We start from the raw sequence: 20,211 nt of genomic DNA, 5'->3' as shown, positions 1-20,211 counted from the left end.
TTTTGTATTTCTGTGTTAGTCACATCCTGGGACTGGGGAAAAGTTTGTGTGACCTCCAGAGAAGGTTCTAGGTGCAAACCCTTTAGGCAAAGACAGTAAAGTAGATTTGAGAGGACATCAGGAGTCATGTTACCCAAGAGACGGAGTTAAGAGCACTTGATTCCCAGTGAGCCAAGTGAAGATTAGTCTTAGGACTGAGACCTGAGCACGTTTAGGGCTTCAAGGCATTCCACTCTCCCTTAGCTGTAGGCTGAGCTGCTGCAGAACTTTGTAGCTGCAAAGGAAAGTACCTGTGCTTCATGGTCTCCTTGTCTACATGGTCTTTTATGGGTGGATGCTCATCGGATACCTGATGTGTTCTCTTTATTTTGAACATGGCAAGAATTGCTGTCCAACTACCTCAATTTCATTGACTTTTTATTTTTTTTCATTGACTTTTTAAAGCACATCTCAATTACTATTGGAAATGGAAATGAATTGACTCTTTAAAATGTTGCTTGAAAAATTTCCCAATCAATGTGGAGCATCTAGGGAAATTATTACTCCATTTAATCTTTGCACCATCCTGTTGTTCTTATTTATTTATTCTCAGACAAGGAACTTTGTTTTAAGGACCTTATATATGTGGAATTGACATTATCTGGTTTAGCTCAAAAACGTAAAATATTCCAGCCATGATAAAACCTCCATTTGAACTATTTTAGACTGCCTAAACTATAATATAGAATTCAGTAGGATAAATGTGCTCATCGTTAAACAGCTCTTTATCATTTCTTTCAAGTATGTTACAAAGTGAACTTCAGCCCAGTCGAGGTTGTATTATCTTAAACTCTGAGTTACTGATATTGACCAAGTTTTTAATTTTTTTATTTGACTTTGTTTCCAGTGGTAGGTGGTTCTAAAACATCTACAAATGGCTGGTTTTTAAAATAATTTCTCTGTGCAGAATGGTTACCTTCTACACACGCACATTATGTGTCCACTTTAACGAAGTACTGAGAATTAAAATTAAAACTTTATAATCAGATAGCTTAGAAAGACACATAGAGGGATCCCTGGGTGGCGCAGCGGTTTAGCGCCTGCCTTTGGCCCAGGGCACGATCCTGGAGACCCAGAATCGAGTCCCACGTTGGGCTCCTGGTGCATGGAGCCCGCTTCTCCCTCTGCGTATGTCTCTGCCTCTCTCTCTCTCTCTGTGTGACTATCATAAATAAATAAAAATTTAAAAAAAGAAAGACATATAGAAGCCGACAAACAATTCTATTCCCGAGTCAAAGAAGACATTTCAACAGAAATTATGCAATATTTAAAACTGACCAACAATGCAAGTACTATCTATCAATGTGTAGAAGGTAGCTAAAGCACACAGCAAAAGAATCAACAAAATGAAGAGGCAACCTATGGAATGGGAAAAAATACTTGTAAACCATGTATCAGGGATTAATATTCAAAAATGTTTAAGGACTCACACAACTCAATAACAACAAAAGAATCTGAATTTAAAGTGGGCAGAGGACCTGAGTAGACATTTTTCCAAAGAAAACATACAAATGCCCAAGAGGCACATGAAAAAGGCTCAATATCACTAATCATCGGGAGATGCAGATCAAAACCACAATAAAATAAAACCTCATACCTGTTAGCAGGGCTATTTTCCAAAAAGATAAGAAAGAACAAATGCTGGTAGGATGTGGAGAAAAGAGGATCTTTCTGCCCTGTTGGAGCCATGTAAATTGGTACAGCCACTATAAAAAACAATCTGGAAGTTCCTTTAAAAATTAACAATAGAGGGCAGCCCAAGTGTCTCAGCGGTTTAGCGCCGCCTTCAGCCCAGGGCGTGATCCAGGAGTCCCGGGATCAAGTCCCACATCAGTCTCCTGCATGGAGCCTGTTTCTCCCTCTGCCTGTGTCTCTGCCTTTCTCTCTCTGTGTGTGTCTCATGAATAAATAAATAAAATCTTAAAAAAAAAATTGACACAGAAATACCATACAATCTTACAACTCCACTTATGGGTATGTATCTGAAGGAAATGAAATTACTATACCAAAGCAATATCTGTACCCCCTTGTTCATTGCAGCATTACTCAAATAGCCAAGACATGGAAATAACTTCAGTGCCCATCAATGGATGAATGGATAAAGAAAATGTGATTTTTATATCCGCATGTGCCTACACACGCAGAACAATTTTATCTTGCCATTAAAAAAGAAGGAAATCTTGGCATTTGTGGCAACATGGCTGGACCCTGAGGGCATAATGCTAAGTGCAGTAAACCAGAGAAAGACAAATACTTCATGATGTCACTTATATGTAGAATCTAAAAAAAGAGCCAAGCTCATAGTAACAGAGTAAAATGATGTTTCCAGGAGTTAAGAAGGTGGAGAAATGGGAAAATGTTAGTTAAAGGGGACAAACTTCCAGTTACAAAAGGAGTAAGTTCCAGAGATCTAATATTGACTATAGTTAACAGTACTGTATTATATACTTGAAAGATACTAAAGAGAGTGGCTCTTAAATGTTTTCACCTTAAAAAAAGAAGGTAGCTAAAGTGATATTTAGAGTGAGCATTACAGCCTAGGTGTATATAACCTTTCTTTTTTTTTTTTTAGAGAGAGAGAGAGTGAGTACAAATGGGGTGGGGAGAAGAGGCAGAGGGAGAGAGAGAATCTAAAGCAGGCTCCATGCCCAATGTGGAGCTCTATGTGAGGCTCAATCTCACAACTCTGAGATCTTGACCTTAGCTGAAATCAAGAGTCAGACGTTTAACTGACTGAACCACCCAGGTGCCCCTAGCTGTATATACATTATAAAATTAATGCAAACTCATTAATTAAACACTCAAGAGAGTATAAAATTAGAAATACAGAGTGAACCCAAAGATCTCAGATAAGGAGAAATATAAAAGCAAAAAGTATTGAAGTAGAAAAGAATATTAGCAAAAAGAAGCTTATTATTTGAAAAAAATAAAATCAGCGAACCTCCAGCAAGACTGAGCCAGAAGCAGAAGAACACAAGTTAGTAATGTTAGGTATAAAAATGAGAAATTACTGCAGATATAATCAACATTTTTGAAAGTAAAGATAATACGACCAGTGAGTTTGGACACTTATGTGGAATGGACAATTGCCTAGAAAACTATCAGTGTCCAAAACAGACTGAAAGGAAGGAGAAAACCTGAACAGACTTATAGCTATTAGAGAAATTCAATCAGTTATAGGTCTATTCAGTCATGGAAAGCACTCCGGCCTCACTGGTAATGATGCCATTTCAAAAAACTAATTGACAAAAAAAAAGTAAGTGTCTGACGGTATCAATTGAGGACAAAGACATGAAGAAAAGGTAGCATTCGGACATTGGTTGTGAGTGCAAATTAGGTCCAGTGCTTTGGGGTAAAGATGAAACTATTCATTTCCCTACCAACCTGCAAATCTAGGTGTATACCTTAGAGAAATCTTTGGGCTCATGTGTACAGGAAGATATGCCCCACATTTATTTAGTCAACAGATAGAGTGTCAAGCATTGCAGAGCCCTATGCACCAGGTCATTGAGCTTTGTTTGGAAAGAACCTATTTGTCATTAATGGCAAACTGGGAATATATTCTCTTCAAAAATGGAAAAATCCATACAGCAGATGAAAGTAATGGAAGAGTTTGAAACATAGCTATATCTCTAAAACTTGGGCTAAATAATAAATTAGAGGAAAAAGCCCAGAATAGGTTACCATTTAGGTAAATTTAGAAAACACAAAGAACAATATAGACCAGTAGCATCTGGGTGCTTGTTAGAAATGCAGAGTCTCAGGCCCCACTCCAGACCCATGAATCAGACCCTCTATGTGTGGGTCCAGCAATCTGTGTTTTAACAGTATATCCATTTGATTTGTAAGCAACAGAAAGTGTGAGAAGCACTTGTATGTATTGCAAACAGATACATCCATATGGAATAAAAATATTAAAACATGGATGGGAAGTTCCACACCAAATTCAAAATAGTGGTTATGTCTGGAAAGAAAAGAAAAGAGAAGAGGAGAGGAGAAAAGGAGGGAAATGAAATCAGGAAAAATACAAAAGGGGCTTTGTTTCCTTTAAAAATATGAGACAAGCAGGACACCTAGGTGGCTCAGTCGGTTAAGCATCTGCCTTAGGCTCAGGTCCTGGGCTGGAGCCCCATGTTGGCTCCCTGTTCAGTGGGAAGTCTGCTTCTCTCCCTCTGCTGCTCCGCCTGCTTGTGCTCACATTCTCTCTCTCTCTCTCCCTTTAAAAATTATTTATTTATTTGACAAAAATATGAGTCAAGCATGGCAAAACATCAGTATTGACTAATCTGAGTTTTGGTTACAAAGATGTTTGTATTTTTCTCTGTACATTATGTGTTTTAAAATTCTGCAAAAATTTGGATAAAGTGATGATCCCATCCAGAGAATTAAATGGAATATAGCACTTTCTCATTTAATATTATGTTGATTCTATTGAATGTCATGCCAACTATTATTTGTACCTGTTATTTTAGGCGAGTCAGGGAGTTAAATAGCAGCAACACCAAAAAGTTTCTGGAAGAAAGAAAGAGAGTAAGTATTTTATAATTTCCTTGGCAGTGTAAACAATAACTCATGCTTAGATATCAGACCTCTTCTGGCTAATTTGCCTAATTTGATTTTTCTGTACATTAAACTTTCTAGCTTCTCTTGCTTGCTCCCAGAGAGCTAAATAATCTAACACTAAAATCTTTAAGATATTAATCTGGCACCATTTTATATGGAAAAGGAAGCCAAGCTTTAATTGTGCATAAATAATCTATTATATTCTGAGAAGATTTAACAGGGAGCATCTTCCCAGTACTAATTATGGGTATAAACTCTTCTAGTTTTCAGATTATTTTTCATGATTCTGTAATAAATATCTCCCTTGGTTAAATTGTTGACTTAACAATCATACCCCATCCATAAATTTTCAGATTACAACCCAAAGTTTATCAGAATTTTTCTGTTTTACAGCTTGCAATGAAACAGTCCAAAGAAATGGATCAGTTGAAAAAAGTCCAGCTTGAACACCTAGAGTTCCTAGAGAAACAGAATGAGCAGGTATCTTATCTAAAAGGCCTAAAAAGACACAGCCACCTCACTTTGGGAGGCAGATGCCAAGCCAGCAGGGACCCTTCTCCTAAAGCTGGTAGCCTGAGTAGTGGTGTGGAAAGGTGGCTAGAAAAAAAATGTGTGCCTTTTACTCTATTTTCCCCCATTTCATCAAACAAGACAAAGAATTCTTTTTGGAAGTGGAAAAGGAATGTAACCATGGCAGGGCGGGGCGGGAAGCGAGGGAGGTAACCCTCAAAGTCATCATTTGAATAGATTGTGCTGACTCTAAGAATGATGTGCCTGAGAGGAGAAAACAAAGGTTACAAATTATTTCTCCATTTTCAGTTACAGCTTTAGAATATGCAGCCTAGGGGCAAGCAAGTTTAAACGTTTGCTATGTTCAAAAGCAAATGTGAGAAACCACCTCTTTTCCACTTCAATCTAAAAGTGAAAGTATAAAACTGTCTCAGAGCCTTCAAGTGGGACCCCCCAGAAAGGAGCTGCCCAAACTCTACAAACCACTGAACACCAGTGGATACCATAATTTTGTTTTCTTCCCCAGCAAGGCAAAACACTAAGAAGGCAACACAGATAGCTTGTCCAAAATCCAGCTCTTTAGTTAGCTGTCGGCTTTTAGATAGCAACACCAAGAGCTATAGTACAGGTGGGCTCCTTCCCAAATGGGCTGTACGGGCCATTGGCCATCCAAGTATTTCAATTTGATGGCCATACCTCTAGCTTATAAGGCAAAATGACCCTGCAGAGCAGTTTAGATTTCAGTCTGCCTCAGTTCAAATTTCAGTTTTTAGATATAGCTGATTTAGAAGTTTTTATATCTAGATAACCTACTTCCATCTAGAAACTGTGAAGTGGGTTTGATGAGGTACATACTACATTGGTTTTTCCTATCTCCTCCATCTATAAACCAATCCTCTTTAAGGTATATTTCTCAGAGTAAATGGCTCCTGTTGAAAACTACTTCAGTTGGAATTACACTAAAATGTATCTTCAAGAAAGCAAAACCAAACCATAAAATCTTTTTTGTATTGTGCTTGGGTAACAAATCCAACTTCCAGTTTCAAATTTGTTACTTTTTGGGAGACAGAAGATTTTATTCATCAGCATACTTCTGAGTTATGTTTCACATTTCCTTCTCAGCTAAATGCTTCTATTCATGAACAGTCCACAGATCCTCAAGGAGGACAATAAATGTTTATTGTCCTATGGGTCCAGTTCATTTGACCATCTCATAGATACATCATGTTCTGGTACAAGTTACCTAGCTTATGTTTTTGCTCATAAAGCACTTCTCAGAAGTGTTTCCATGGGCCAAATGGGAGTATGAATAAAGGTAAAACCACCATCTCCAGGGCCAAATGGGAGTATGAATAAAGGTAAAACCACCATCTCCAGGGCCAAATGGGAGTATGAATAAAGGTAAAACCATCATCTCCAAAGCATTAGGATCCACTTCAGTGATTCAGGGCTGGGTGGGGTAAGGATGCCTCTCAGAAGAAGGCACAGTGAAGGTAAGGTACCGTTATGTTTCAGTTAACTAAATTAAGAAACTACTTAGAAATTACTGTGTTGCTTAGCAACAAGTTTGAATAAAGAATGTAAATGTGCTAAAAATTACTCATTACTACAATAATGAATATCAGAGCTAGAGAATACACTTACCTACTTTTTTTTTTAAATTTCAGAGGCAAACTACATAAAAAAATCACTTTGAGCTTTTATCCTAAATACATGGAGAATTCAAACCACATCAGAGTTCTTGCATTAAAATATATTGCATAAGTGATCACTGGACTGATTGGGTATATTGGGAGGATAGTAGCTTTTTGTTCCAGAAATTCACGTAATGCCTATCAATATGTCATAAGCAACATCTACCACCCACAACTGATACTTCGAGTCACAGAAGCTTAGGAAAGCACAGATCATGAGAATACTTGAGATTTGATGCAGATTTAATGAGAGTCCATGAAAAGAAATACACAATATCCTATTGATGCTTCTAGCAGAGGTAGAATTTGGACTTGAATTTTCATGTTAAGCCTTGCTTTACAAAAACATGGGCTGTTCAATAACAAATTCAGTCCCAGATCTGTCTAGAATGGTTTTGTCTTGTTTGGAATTTAAAGGTCAGAGAGCTCTTAGTTACTCAGTGTGTTACAACCCTGTAGCAGGCATAGATGCAAAAGACACAGTGACTGCCTTTCTTCCCTCACAATGGGCAAGATCTGGAATCAGGTAGGAAAGCTCCCTTGATAACCAATTAAACATTTCATTGGCAGAAAAGTTTCCTATTTCCAGACAATCCTAAATTTTTATAAGTCTCCCAAACCCTTATTAAACCCAAAGACTATTTTCTGTTGCTAAGCCAGAGATAAATTAATTTTAACATTCATCCATAATATCTCTTTAAGGCTTTTTACTGCATCCTTGTGACCCTACTCCCAGGAGCTCACCTCATCTCCCCAAGGATCTACTTAATTAGCTAGACCAGCGTTGAGGGAACTAGCAGAAACAACTCAAGTTTTAATAGAATTTGTCCCCGATTCTGAATCCTAACCTCATGTGCTCTTTATAAGCCACCTAATGGCCTTGCTTACTTGGTCATCTGATTCTTCATTTAAAACTCCAAAGGTTGGGGGTTTGTTTTCTACTAAATTTTCCCAGAGACCTCGTAGCCACCAATATGTCATCCATCCTGACATGTATCATTTCAGACATTAACAACTCCATTACCATCACACCCAAGCTTTAAAAGTTGATTTTTGTCATCAGTCCTATCATTTAATAAAGAGAAGTGAGTGTTCTTGCCGAAGGGAGGGTTCCCCACTCACTCCTGCAGGAGAAAAAGCACAGGCTGGACTCCTAGGCATTGGTTGTTTGTTTTGTTCTTTTTTTTTTTTTTTCTTTTTTTTGAGATCAATCTTGGGGGGAGTTCGTCACTGATGGGTGTATACATGTTTTATTATTAGCTTTTTGCTTTTCTGTATATGGTTTTGCATTCATTTTTCAAATTCACTTCAGTATTCATTTATTTTCTTTGTTTTATATGTATGACTCAATTTTGACATTACTATTTTTGTACAAACAGCTATTGAAATCCTGCCATGCAGTGTCCCAAACACAAGGTAGGACCAAAACTCTGATAAGCAAGACATTGCTTTCCTTCTCAGCTCTGTTAGTATGCTTGGCGCACTCTCCATTTATGATTCACATCTGGTCATAACTAATTAGTATCTCAAGGGTTTGGATTTAAAAGCTTGATAATTTCATGCCTGGATTTCTGATGTAATATTCAAACTGAAATGCCCAAAATCTTTAGAGAATTTTTTCTGAGGGCGTCTTAGCCAGCCTTTCCTACTGCAGACCTAGGAAACTCAAGTCATGCTAATGAAGATATCCCCAGGCATCAAGAACAGTGATACATGACTGTCATTTGGACCCACCACAGCTAAGACTGGGTCACAAAGTCAGACCTTTCACAAGCATTAATATGACTGCAATTAATTTGTAAAGCACCCTACTCAAAGTTCATTGGTGCTTTTTAATGAGAGTTATGGTCTGCATACAGAAACATTATACAGTGTCACTGTACAGTGACTCTTGCCATGCTTTCTGCTAGATCTGGTCTGTCAAGGACCCTAATCACCTCTCATTAGTAAGGTGACCATATAAATTATTATCTGAATTTGAGAGTGAAAGTACGTGATGTTCATAATTGCCAGGACTACAGGCATAAACTGGAACTGTACCCAGCAAATGGGAATGAATGGTCACCCTGGTCATCTGACAACCTGGCTCTAAGAATAGTCCTGTAATAGCATATGATTCTTCCTTTTTAACTGCGTTCAGTATTGTATTTAAATGCTAAGTAGGGACAAGTATAGGGAATCTTATTACTGTTTATTGAACATAAAAGTATTTACTTTGCAGTGCGGATACTGTTTCACTGTCATCTCTTATGAATACCGTTTGTGTCATAGTTTCATGTTTGTATATTTTTCTCCATTTCTCATTTCTCTCAGAGTATTAGGAAACTTCAGGCATAGAAAAATATCTAGGTAGAGGGAACCATCCATCTCATATTTGAGCAGAAAAATTGAATTCTTTTGTTTGACTATATTCATCTTTGCCAAAGGGAAATTCAAAGCCATAATATGAAAATAATAAGGGAATTACTATATGTCCACGGTGAAACTAGTTTTGTAACAGGGCCTCTAGAAGCTCATAGGATGATCTTCAGATTTGAGTCAGCCCCCCTACTGATCTTCCATTTGGTTGGAATACCAGGCAGACATGAGCAGTAACATCAGTACTTCAGAATCCTCCTCTAAGTTATATCTTTATATATCATGTTTCCATTCTTAAATGTCTTTATTTAACAGTGGTATGTCACAAAAAGAGGAAAAGGATGCTTTATTTTTCCTTCAAAAGATACATCCATTGGATTGGGCTCAAGCATCCAAACTCTAGTTGGAAAGTAAATGTTGAAAGAAGCCAATTGATTTGTCACAGTCTTCCCCACCCTCCTCACCTCCTCACCCTCTGATTCCTTTCTACCTCCCAAACCACCTGGTTTTCTCAGTGACAGTCTTGAGCCATGGTGAACTCAATCTTATGAATTACTTCCTGGGGAAACCCATAAAAAATTACCCCAAGAAGTGACAGCTCGTAAGGATAAAGTTGGGGCAGCAGGATTCTAAGAACTGTACATATTCCTGTAATGTTCTACTTGCAAGCTACCCCAGCCAAACCAATGTGATATGCTCCCACCTAAACTTCTCCATCAGTTAGATTCTTAGGGAATTAATTAAATTTCAGGCTCTTTGGGGGAAATATTGTCCATAGGCAACACTTGATCTAAAAGTTCAAATTACAAAAAATAAAAAAAAAAAAATAAAAGTTCAAATTACATACAGTCAAGGCAACATGTCCACCTGTAGAAACTAAACCAAATGGTTTGACGTGACATAGTCTAAACACTGAGTGACTGGTTTAGCCTCTTTTCAAATGGTTTTCCTGGCACTATGTAAAACTAGTCCTTCACAAACTTTAATGGGCATAAAAGTGTCTTTGGGATCTTGTTAAAATGCACATTCTGATGCAGTAGGTCTGGGGTGGAGTCCAGGATTGTGCATTTCTCCCAAGATCCCAGGCAGTGCTGATGACGCTCATGGTCCATGGCCCTCACTTTGAGTAGGAGGGATGTAGTGATAGCATCAGATTAAAGGGAGAAGAGAGTGTGGGGTGGCTGCATGCCTTCAGGAGAGGATTTCAACATGTAAGGCCACATTTCTGATGTTACAGGCGAAGGAGATGCAGCAGATGGTGAAATTGGAAGCCGAGATGGACCGCAGACCAGCAACAGTAGTGTGAAACTCCAAAATGCAAACTGAAGCAGCAAAACCACACAGCATCATAAGATCACCCCCAACCATCCCAACACAGATTTCATGCAAGACAGCTGTTGTCTTTTGGGTTTCCTTTATATATAGACAAGATGTTACCCAAAACCACAGAGATTTACATACTTTATTTAACATTTTGAGTATTGAATTTCTTTGGCCAACCAAAAGTAGCTTTAACTCCACCAAAATTACTATCCCAGTAAGGCAGAGTTTAACCATTGAATATTACAACTTAAACATGTTTTGCTAAAAAATACCATCACAAGTGAATGAGCTTGGTGTAAACAACTCTGCTCTGTGATGCATTAGGACATGTTTGAGCTGCAGCAAAAATAGTGCATTAGTGATTTAATAGCAAGTGCATGCACTAGAAAAAAAACTCTGTCTACAAATTCATCAGCAGAAGTGGCAGTCTGCTAGCCAAATAATTTTGCAGAATTTTTCTACACATCTAAATTACCTCATCAGTAAGTGCCATGTCTCTGCCATGCCATAAGAAGCTAATTCCCTGTAAAAGTTGTGGAAATTATTAGAATAAAAAAATAGAACTTGTATCTGTGCCAAAACTCATCAGTGCTCAAGGGAGAACTCTGTTAGGCACACGTAAGACAGTTTACATCTGATACTGCTTTATAGGAATTGCTTCTGCCGATTCCAGACATTATAATACACTATTACACCATAAAGATTGTGAAGTGGTTATTGGCAAACGTTTGTAAATGTGACCGTGTATAAAGTATTTATACTCCTAATTCACACTGTTATAGAGCAAAATCATCTAAGTATTGCCACATGACAAGATTAGTAAACAGGAATACTAGAACTGTGTTTGCATGATACACAAGCACCAATTAAGACTAATCCGTACAGATACAGTTAACATAATGCCAAATAAATACTGGCTAAATAAATGTATGGCACAGAGTATAATTTGACTATCAAGACTTTTAGCATAATGAAAAAGTCTATATATATGTGTATATGAATTATGTGGGCATTCTTGATACTTCGAGTTCTAGTTTCAAAAAAATACATAACTAATTTAATTTTACACAAAAATATTTATGCAGATTTTCAGAATTTCATATCAGGAAATAACCTTTTTACGTCTGTTAAATATCAAAACAATTTGCTACAGTGTTAATCTGCATGGTCTTTAAGCCTGCTGTAGTTGTGTTGCAGACAGTGCATGAAAAAGTATTCCGCGGGGAATTGAGCCATGCGGCCAAAGCCAGGAGGAGCGCATGGAAATTTGGTAGTCTAGAACTAATCAGATTACTGATTTTAGGACACAAAACACCAACTGAATTGTATATGCTTGTACAAATTGATTCTGTGTGTTCCTCTGAACAAAGCAGAGAAAATTATGTTACCATCAATATTGAAATTAAACTTCCAACTTCTCTAATAAAAAATTAAAACACATTTCACAACTGTCAGAGTATATGCTTTCCAGCAAACTTTTTGCCTATTTCATGAATGATCTCTTTATTATTTCCCAAGGAGGCTTATTCATGCCCCAATGCACTTTTTCCCCCCAAGTGACACAAAACAGGCTGATTCTAGCTGACTCCCAAATGTAATATATTTGGGGTTTTTTTCTCATTTATCATTTGGACTGGTTTCTGTGAAAGGTCCCTGGTTTCATATTTGCTTATCTGTAGGACCATGGGGTTAAACTACATTATCTTTCAGCACTAACATCCCATGGAAAACTATGGCTATTAAAATAGCACCACATTGGGGTTCCTGGGTGGCTCAGTCCATTTAGCGTCTGACTCTTGGGTTTTGGTTTAGGTCATGATCTCAGGATCAGGAGATCAAGCTTCATACTCAGTGCTTGAGATTCTCTCTCTCTCTCTGCCCCTTCCCCCTACTCTCGCTCACTCGCTCTCTAAATATAAAAGAATCTTAAAAAATGTAAATAGCACATTGGGATGGCCTATTCTCAAGAATTCTGAATGACTCCTCATCAAATCAAAGGTCTTCTAACAAGAGCTCAGCTCACCATCCTGTGACCTTCACTGAATTCAGCAATTGCCTCCTCTTTCCTTTGCTTCTGAGAAGTGCTCCCACTTTTCCCATTTCTCTGCTCTTCTCTACCTTTTCATCCTTTTACACCATGATAAATATTTCTGTTTTCCAGTGTTAAACCCAGAACCAGTTTTTTCTTTATCCCAGACTACTTTTGGTATGTGAGATAGCTTACCCCCATCCCAAAAGATCCCAACATAGTGAGATTAAAATGTACACACAGCTCAGCTGTTCAACAAAATGATACTTTACCTTAAATTGCAAATTCGCATTTCACTCAAATTCTGCATTCTTGCTTCTGAAGGAAACAAAATCTTGCCAATTAAAGTAATTCAGTCTTTTCCAGTTTAAAAAACATCTAAGTATTGCCACAGAGGCATTTTCAGAGGCATTTTCAATTACTTCAAAGTCAAGTCCTTTATGAGCATCCCAGCTCCAGGTCTCCCTACTTCTTTGCCCAGGTGGCAGTGGGGAGGAGCATCTGGGTGACAGTCCTAACTACCCTGTGTTGCAGCCTTGCAAAATGGGTCCTTCCCAGTGGCTCGAGATCTCTGCTCAGTCAAGTGTGTACCCTGGACCCAGTTTATTTTGGCATTCTTCTAGGATATGCAGAAACGTCTTGATCTTCGTGGGCTGTGGGGAACTAGAAGTGCTAACTCCAGTCCATTCCTTTAAGTCCTTAAGTCCTTTGCCTATTTGTCAGCTACTTGCACCATGTTCCAATGTCAGGAGGTTTCTCCAGGAGGCCTGCAGTTAGATCAGTGCCGCCAAGAAGCAAAAAGCAAGCCTGCTTTATATCGGGCCCCAAGCCTACATCTTTCTTCTCCCACCTAGCAGGACTTTCTGCTCAACCTGGGGGATCAGGATGCTCGAGTCTCAATTCCTTGTCTTTCTCCTCAACCCAGAAAGGTTATGGAAATGCCTATTTCTGACTGACTGGAATGCCCAAAGACTGTACTCCTCCTTCCTAAGCAGATTATTTTTCCCCTTTTGAAAAGATAAAAGACTTCATTGGGGGGGGGGGGGTGCCAAAATAGGGAAACCCTCGTCCCCTGGATACAACTAGATAATACCTACATGAATGTAAATAACCCAGAAAATGACCCAAAGATTAGCAGAAGAGATTATTCACAGCAAAATGTAGAGAAGGTAGGAAGAGCAGAGGTGTGATCTGGAGCTAAATAGACCCACGGGACAGTCTGTGGGAGGGAGGAACAGCACAGGTGTAGAGAGGCAGACCCTATTATCAAGCACTTCAGGTATGCAGATCTCTCACAGAGAAGACAAATCCCCATAACATTTAACTTTTAAAACCGGGGGGCCTGATGTCGGGAGTTCTTATAATTAGTGGGGCTTAGCACTGGGAATAAAAAAAAAAAAAATCAGAGGGTTCTGCTCTGGAAGACCTGGGAGGGTGAGAGGAAGCAGAACTCCCACCATTAAAGAGACAGCAGCCTGGCTGAGACCCAGAATAGAAGCAGCAATTTGGAAAACACTTTGTTTATTTGCTTATAAGCTTATAAATTTGCTTATTAATCTCAGAGCATGTGCTGAAGGAGCAGGGGTCTACAGGAGACTTAACTAGGATAAAAGGAGCTGGCAGTGCCTCCCTGGGTGGCTCAGCAGTTTAGCACCGCCTTCGGCCCAGGGCATGATCCTGGAGACCCAGGATCGAGTCCCACGTCGGACTCCTCCATGGAGCCTGCTTCTCCCTCTGCCTGTGTCTCTGCCCCTCTCATTCTCTCTCATTCTCTCTCTCTCTCTCTCGAATAAATAAATAAATAAATAAAATCTTAAAAAAAAAAAAGGAGCTGGCAGGCACCCTATCCCTCCCTCATCCCCCAGCATAAACACAAAGCCACCTACAAGCATCAGCACAGTGCCAACACCCAACCTAGCTTGCTAACAGTGAGATTCACCGCTGTGTTCTGTTACAGACATGTCTCCTCCAGCCAGGCATTGATCCCAGATCTCTGCCCACAGAAGACCCCCCACAAAACGTGCACCCATGCACCCCACCCCACATTCTCTTGCAGACCCACTCCCTCCCAGACACCTGTGGCCAGAGCCCATCCAAAGTGGTGCGACAAGCATAGCAGTGTGCAAGCACACCTGACAGGGCAAGCTCCACTTGAAGTGACTCCTGCATTAGGGAGAGGGGAATACAACCACACATACCAGTCTGACTGCAGCCGCAGCAATGGACAGGGCCTAGGCATCTGGTTTGACTGGAGGCCCTGCCCACAAACAAAAGCCTCTCAGGGGACAACAAAAGGAAAGTGCCCAGCAGTTCAGATCTACCACAGCTTTGGCAAATGCCTGGTCTAACTAAATTCAAGTCCAAGTCAGCACCAGACTGCCCCACTAACAACACAGGGAATAAACCCTGCCCAAAACAGGCAATGAGAACCGCTGTAGATGACCAGACTGAAGGCAAAGGTGGCTCAGCCACAATAGTAATGCACACACAATACATGGAGGGACACACCTGAAGTGCTGGGTTCTGATAAATGAGACATTGCACTACAAGGCACTATGGGACCGCTTCTTCATAAGGCCAATACTTTCAGGAGCAAGAGACTTTACTAACACATAGAAACAAACAGCTAGACAAATTGAGGACATAGAGGAATATGTCCCAAATGAAAGAACAGGACAGGGCATCCCGGGTGGCTCGGTAGTTTAGCGCTGCTTTCAGGCCAGGGCCTGATCCTGGACACCCAGGATCGAGTCCCACGTCAGGCTCCCTGCCTGGAGCCTGCTTCTCCCTCTGCCTGTGTCTTTGTCTCTGTCTCTCTCTGTCTCTCTCTGTCTCTCTGTGTGTGTGTGTGTGTGTGTCTCATGAATAAATAAAATATTAAAAAAAAGAACAGGACAAAGTCATACCAAAAGAGCTAAACAAAACAGATAAGTAAAAGATTGGTAGATAATGTAAAGTAGTGAACATAAAGATACTAGATTGAAAAAATCAGTGAGGACTCAGACCCCCAAAGAGAAAGAAAACTTAAAAAAAAGAATCAGAGGTGAAGAAATAATAACTGAAATTAAAAATACACTAGAGGAAATGAATACTAGATTAGAGGACAAAAAAGAACAGATTAGTGACTTGGAGGACAGAGTAATAGAATGCAATCAAGTTGTACAGGAGAAAGAGAAAAAATAATAGTAAATGAAAATAGATTAAGAGAACTCATTGAGGGGACACTTGGGTGGATCAGTGGTTGAGTGTCTGCCTTTGGCTCAGGTCATGATCCCCAGGGTCCTGGGATCAAGTGCCGCATCAGGCTCCCTGCAGAGAGCCTGCTTCTCCATCTGCCTCTGCCTCTGTGTGTCTCTTATGAAAAAATAAAAAAATCTTTTTTAAAAAAGCGAGAACCCATTGACAACTTCAAGTGTAATGACATTCATATTATAAGAATCCCACATGAAGAGAGAGAAAAGGGGGCAGAAAACTTATTTGAAGAAATAACAGCTGAAAACTTCCCTAATCTAGGAAAGGAAACAGAAATCCAGATCCCAGAGGCACAGAAAGCCCTTAGTAAAATCAACCCAAGCAGGTCCACACCAAGACACAGAGTAACTAAAATGGCCAAAAGTAGGGATAAAGAGAGAATGTTAAAGGTACTGAGAGAAAAGAAAACACTACATACAAGATAAACACCATAAATTTATCAACTGACTTTTCAGGAGAAAGTTTGCAGGCCAGAAGGGAGTAGCATGATATGTTCAAAGTGCAGAAAGAAAAAAAACCTACAAGCAAGAATATCAGAGCCAGCAACGTTACCACTCAGAATGGAAGAAGAAATAAAGAGTTTCCCAGACAGGGGCACCTGGGTGACTCAGTCAGTTAGGTGTCCAACTCTTAATTTCAGCTCAGGTCATGATCTTAGGGTCAAGAAATTTAACCCCTCATCAGGCTCCATGCTGGGAGTGGAGCCTGCCTAAGATTCTCTCTCTCCCTCTGCCCTACCCCTTTGCTTGAGTGCTCTCACTCTCTCTCCAAAAGAGGAGGGAAAAGTTTCCAGACAAACAAAACTTAAAGAATTCATTCACCACCTAGTTAAAGGGGACTCTTTGAGTGAAAAGGAAAGACCATAAGCAGGAGTAAGAAACGAAGGAAGCACAAGAGCACCAAAATTAAGTAAGTATATCTATAAAAATCAGTCAAGGGCTTCACAAAATAATAGGATATAAAGCATAACACCATGTATCTAAAATTTAGGGAGGAGATAGAGGAATAAAAATTTAATGTTTACAGAATGGGTTCAAATTGAAGCAACCATCAAATTAATATAGACTGCTATATATAGAATATGCTATATATAAACCTAATGGTAACCACAAATCAAAAAACAAGTAGTAGATATACCAAAAATAAGGAGAAAGGAGTCCAAGTATATCAATAAAGAAAGCCAGCAAACCATGAGAAAAGAAAAAAAGAAACAGAGAAGAACTACAAAAATCACCATAAAAGAAGTAACAAAATTGCAATAAGTACATACCTATCAATAATTACCTTGAAAGAAAGTGGACTAAACACTGTAATCAAGATACATAGGGTAATGGAATGGATAAAAAAAAAAGACCCACCTATATGCTGCCCACAAGAGATTCAGTTCAGATCTAAAAATACACAAAGATTGAAAATGAGATAAAAAAGCACTTATCATGCAAATGGAAGTAAAAAGAAAGTAGAGATGAAAAAATATATCATACAAAATAGACTTTAAAACGAAGATTATAACAAGAGACATAAAAGGATACTATAATCCAATAAGAAGATACAACAATTGTAAATATTTATGTACTCAGCATTATGCTCCCAGTCTTGGGAGCACCCAAATATAAAGCAGCTAATAATAAACATAAAGGAAGTAATAGATAGTAATATAATAATAGTAGGGAATTTTAACCACCACTTACAACAATGGATAGGAAATCCAAATAGAAAATCAGTAAAGAAACAGTGGAATAATGTCTTTGAATGACACATAGGACCAGATGAATCTAACATATATTCAGATCATCCCATCCTAAAACAATGGAATACACATTCTTTTCAAGTGTACATGGAATGTTCTCCAGGATTGATTGCACATTAGGCCACAAAAACAAGTCTGAACAAATTGAAAAAGACTGAAGTCACACCATGCATCTTTCTGACCACAACACTATGAAACTAGAAATCAACCACAAGAAAATCTGGAAAGAACACAAATACATGAAGATTAAATAACCTGTTACCAAACAATGAATGGTCAACCAAGAAATCAAAGGGTAAAGCAAAAAATACATGAAGACAAATGAAAATGAAAACACAAGAGTGCAAAGTCTTTGGGATACAGCAAAAGTTGTTCTAAGTGGCAAGTTTAGGGACGCTTGGGTGGCTCAGCGGTTGAACATCTGCCTTCAGCTCAGGACGTGATCCTGGAGTTCCAGGATCAAGTACCCACATTGGGTTCCAAGCATGGAACCTGCTTCTCCGCTCTCTGTCTATGCCTCTGCCTCTCTGTGTGTCTCTCATGAATAAATAAAATTATAAAAATAACATTAAAAAGTGGCAAGTTTATAGCAATACAGGTCTACCTCAAGACACAAGAAAAGCCTCAAACAACCTACCCTCGCATCTGAAGGAGTAAGAAAAAGGACAAATAAAATCCAAACCCAAAAGAAGGAAGGAAATAAAGATTAAAGCAGAAATGAAGGAAACAGAAACAAACAAAACAAAACAAAAACACACAATAGAGCAGATCAATAAAACCAGGAGCTGGTTCTTTGAAAAGATCAAAACTGATAAACCTTTAGCCAGACACACACACACACAAAAGACAACTCAAATTCAAAAATGAAATAAGAGGGCAGCCGGGGTGGCTCAGTGGCTTAGCGCCACCTTCAGTCCTGGGTGTGGTCCTGGAGATCAGGGATCGAGTCCCACCTCAGGCTCCCTGCATGGAATGGAGCCTGCTTCTCCCTCTGCCTGTGTCTGTGCCTCTGTGTGTGTGTGTGTGTCTCTCATGAATAAATAAATAAATAAATAAATAAATAAATAAATAAATAAATAAAATTTTAAAAATGAAATAAGAGAAATAATAATACACATCACAAAAATACAAAGAACTATAAGGGAATATTGTGCAAATTATATGTCCAAAACCTTCTGGACAACCTAGAAGAAATTGATAAATTCCTATACCAATAATGTCCCAAAACTGAATCAGGAAGAAATAGAAAATTTGAACAGATCTATTAGAAGCAATGAAATGAATCAGTAGTCAAAGACACTCCCAACATGGGGCACCTGGGTGGCTTATTGGTTAAGTGTCTGCCTTTGGCTTAGGTGGTACTGGGATCAACCCCTGCATTGGGCTCCCTGCTCAGTGAGGAGTCTGCTTCTTCCACTCACTCTCTCTCTGTGCTTGGTCTCTCCCTCTCTCTCTCAGTTAAATAAATAAATAAATGAATAAACAAACAAACAAACTTCTTTAAAAGAATAAACAACAACAAAAAAACTCCCAACAAACAAAAACCCAGTACCAAACAGCTTCATGAATTTTACGGAACATTTAGAGAAGAGTTAATATCTATTTTTCTGAAACTATTCAAAGAAGAGGAGGAAGAGGAGGAGGGAAGGAAAGGGGAAGGGAGGGATAGGGGGAAAGGAAGCTTCTTAATTCATTCTATGGGGCCAGCATTACCCTGATACCAATACCAGATAAAGATACCGAAGAAGAAAGAAGAAAGAAAGAAGAAAGAAGAAGAAGAAGAAGAAGAAGAAGAAGAAGAAGAAGAAGAAGAAGAAAAAGAAAGAAAGAAAGAAAGAAAGAAAGAAAGAAAGAAAGAAAGAAAGAAGAAAAAAAAGGGAGAAATACAGGCCAACATCTCTGAACATACATACAAAAATCCTCAAAAAATATTAGTAAACCAATCCAACAATACGTTTAAAAAAAGTATCACCATCAGGTGAAATTCATTCCTGAGATGCAAGGGCTATTCAATATTCACAAATCAATCAACATGATACATCACAGCAATAAGAGAAAGGGTAAAAAAAAGCATATAATCATTTCAATAAATGCAAGAAAAGCACTTGACAAAGTACATCAACCATTCATGATAAAAACCCTCAACAAAGTAGGTTTTGAGGAAACATATCTCAACCTAGTAAAAGTCATATATTTAAACACACATACATACACACAAACACACACACACACACACAACTAACATAATACTCAATGGTGAGAACCTGGGAGCTTTCCCACTAAGATCAGGAATAAGACAAGGATGTCCATTCTCACCATTTTTATTCGACATGGTACTGGAAGTCCTAGCCACAGAAGTCAGACAAGAAAGAAAAATGAAAAGCATCCAAATTGGTAAGAAAGAAGTAAAACTGTCACTATTTGCAGATGACATGATACCATATACAGAAAACCCCACACTCCACCAAAAAACTACTAGAACTGATAAGTGAGTTTAGTAAGATTGCAGAATACAAAAATCAATGTGCAGAAATCTGTTGCCTTTCTATACACCAATAATGAAGCAGCAGAAAGAGAAATTAAGAAAACAATCCCATTTAAAATTGCATCAAAAATAATAGAATACCTAGGAATAAACTCAACAAAGGAGATGAAAAATATGTACTCTGAAAACCATAAAACACTGATGAAAA

At 38.7% G+C, this 20,211-nt stretch overlaps 1 protein-coding gene across 13 annotated transcripts in view; it reads left to right on the top strand.

The window, feature by feature from the left end:
• Window positions 1-11,927, top strand: part of PLCB4 (phospholipase C beta 4) — a 418,936-nt gene extending 407,009 nt beyond the window's left edge. For 11 of the 13 annotated variants that reach the window (XM_077872231.1, XM_077872230.1, XM_077872235.1 and 8 more), the window contains 4 exons: window positions 4,512-4,569; window positions 4,996-5,082; window positions 8,186-8,222; window positions 10,402-11,927. In XM_077872231.1, coding sequence (XP_077728357.1) covers window positions 4,512-4,569; window positions 4,996-5,082; window positions 8,186-8,222; window positions 10,402-10,490 — 271 coding nt within the window. In that variant the 3' untranslated portion in view covers window positions 10,491-11,927. The remainder of the gene's footprint in view (window positions 1-4,511; window positions 4,570-4,995; window positions 5,083-8,185; window positions 8,223-10,401) is intronic. The other 2 variants (XM_077872240.1, XM_077872242.1) reach the window with 1 other exon arrangement.
• Window positions 11,928-20,211: the final 8,284 nt, after the last annotated feature.

The sequence above is a fragment of the Canis aureus genome, chromosome 26 (genome assembly GCF_053574225.1).
Source record: "Canis aureus isolate CA01 chromosome 26, VMU_Caureus_v.1.0, whole genome shotgun sequence".
In the NCBI taxonomy this organism is placed as follows: Eukaryota; Metazoa; Chordata; class Mammalia; order Carnivora; family Canidae; genus Canis; species Canis aureus.
Note: the sequence above shows the minus strand (reverse complement) of the source record. Positions and strands in the feature narration are given on the sequence as shown.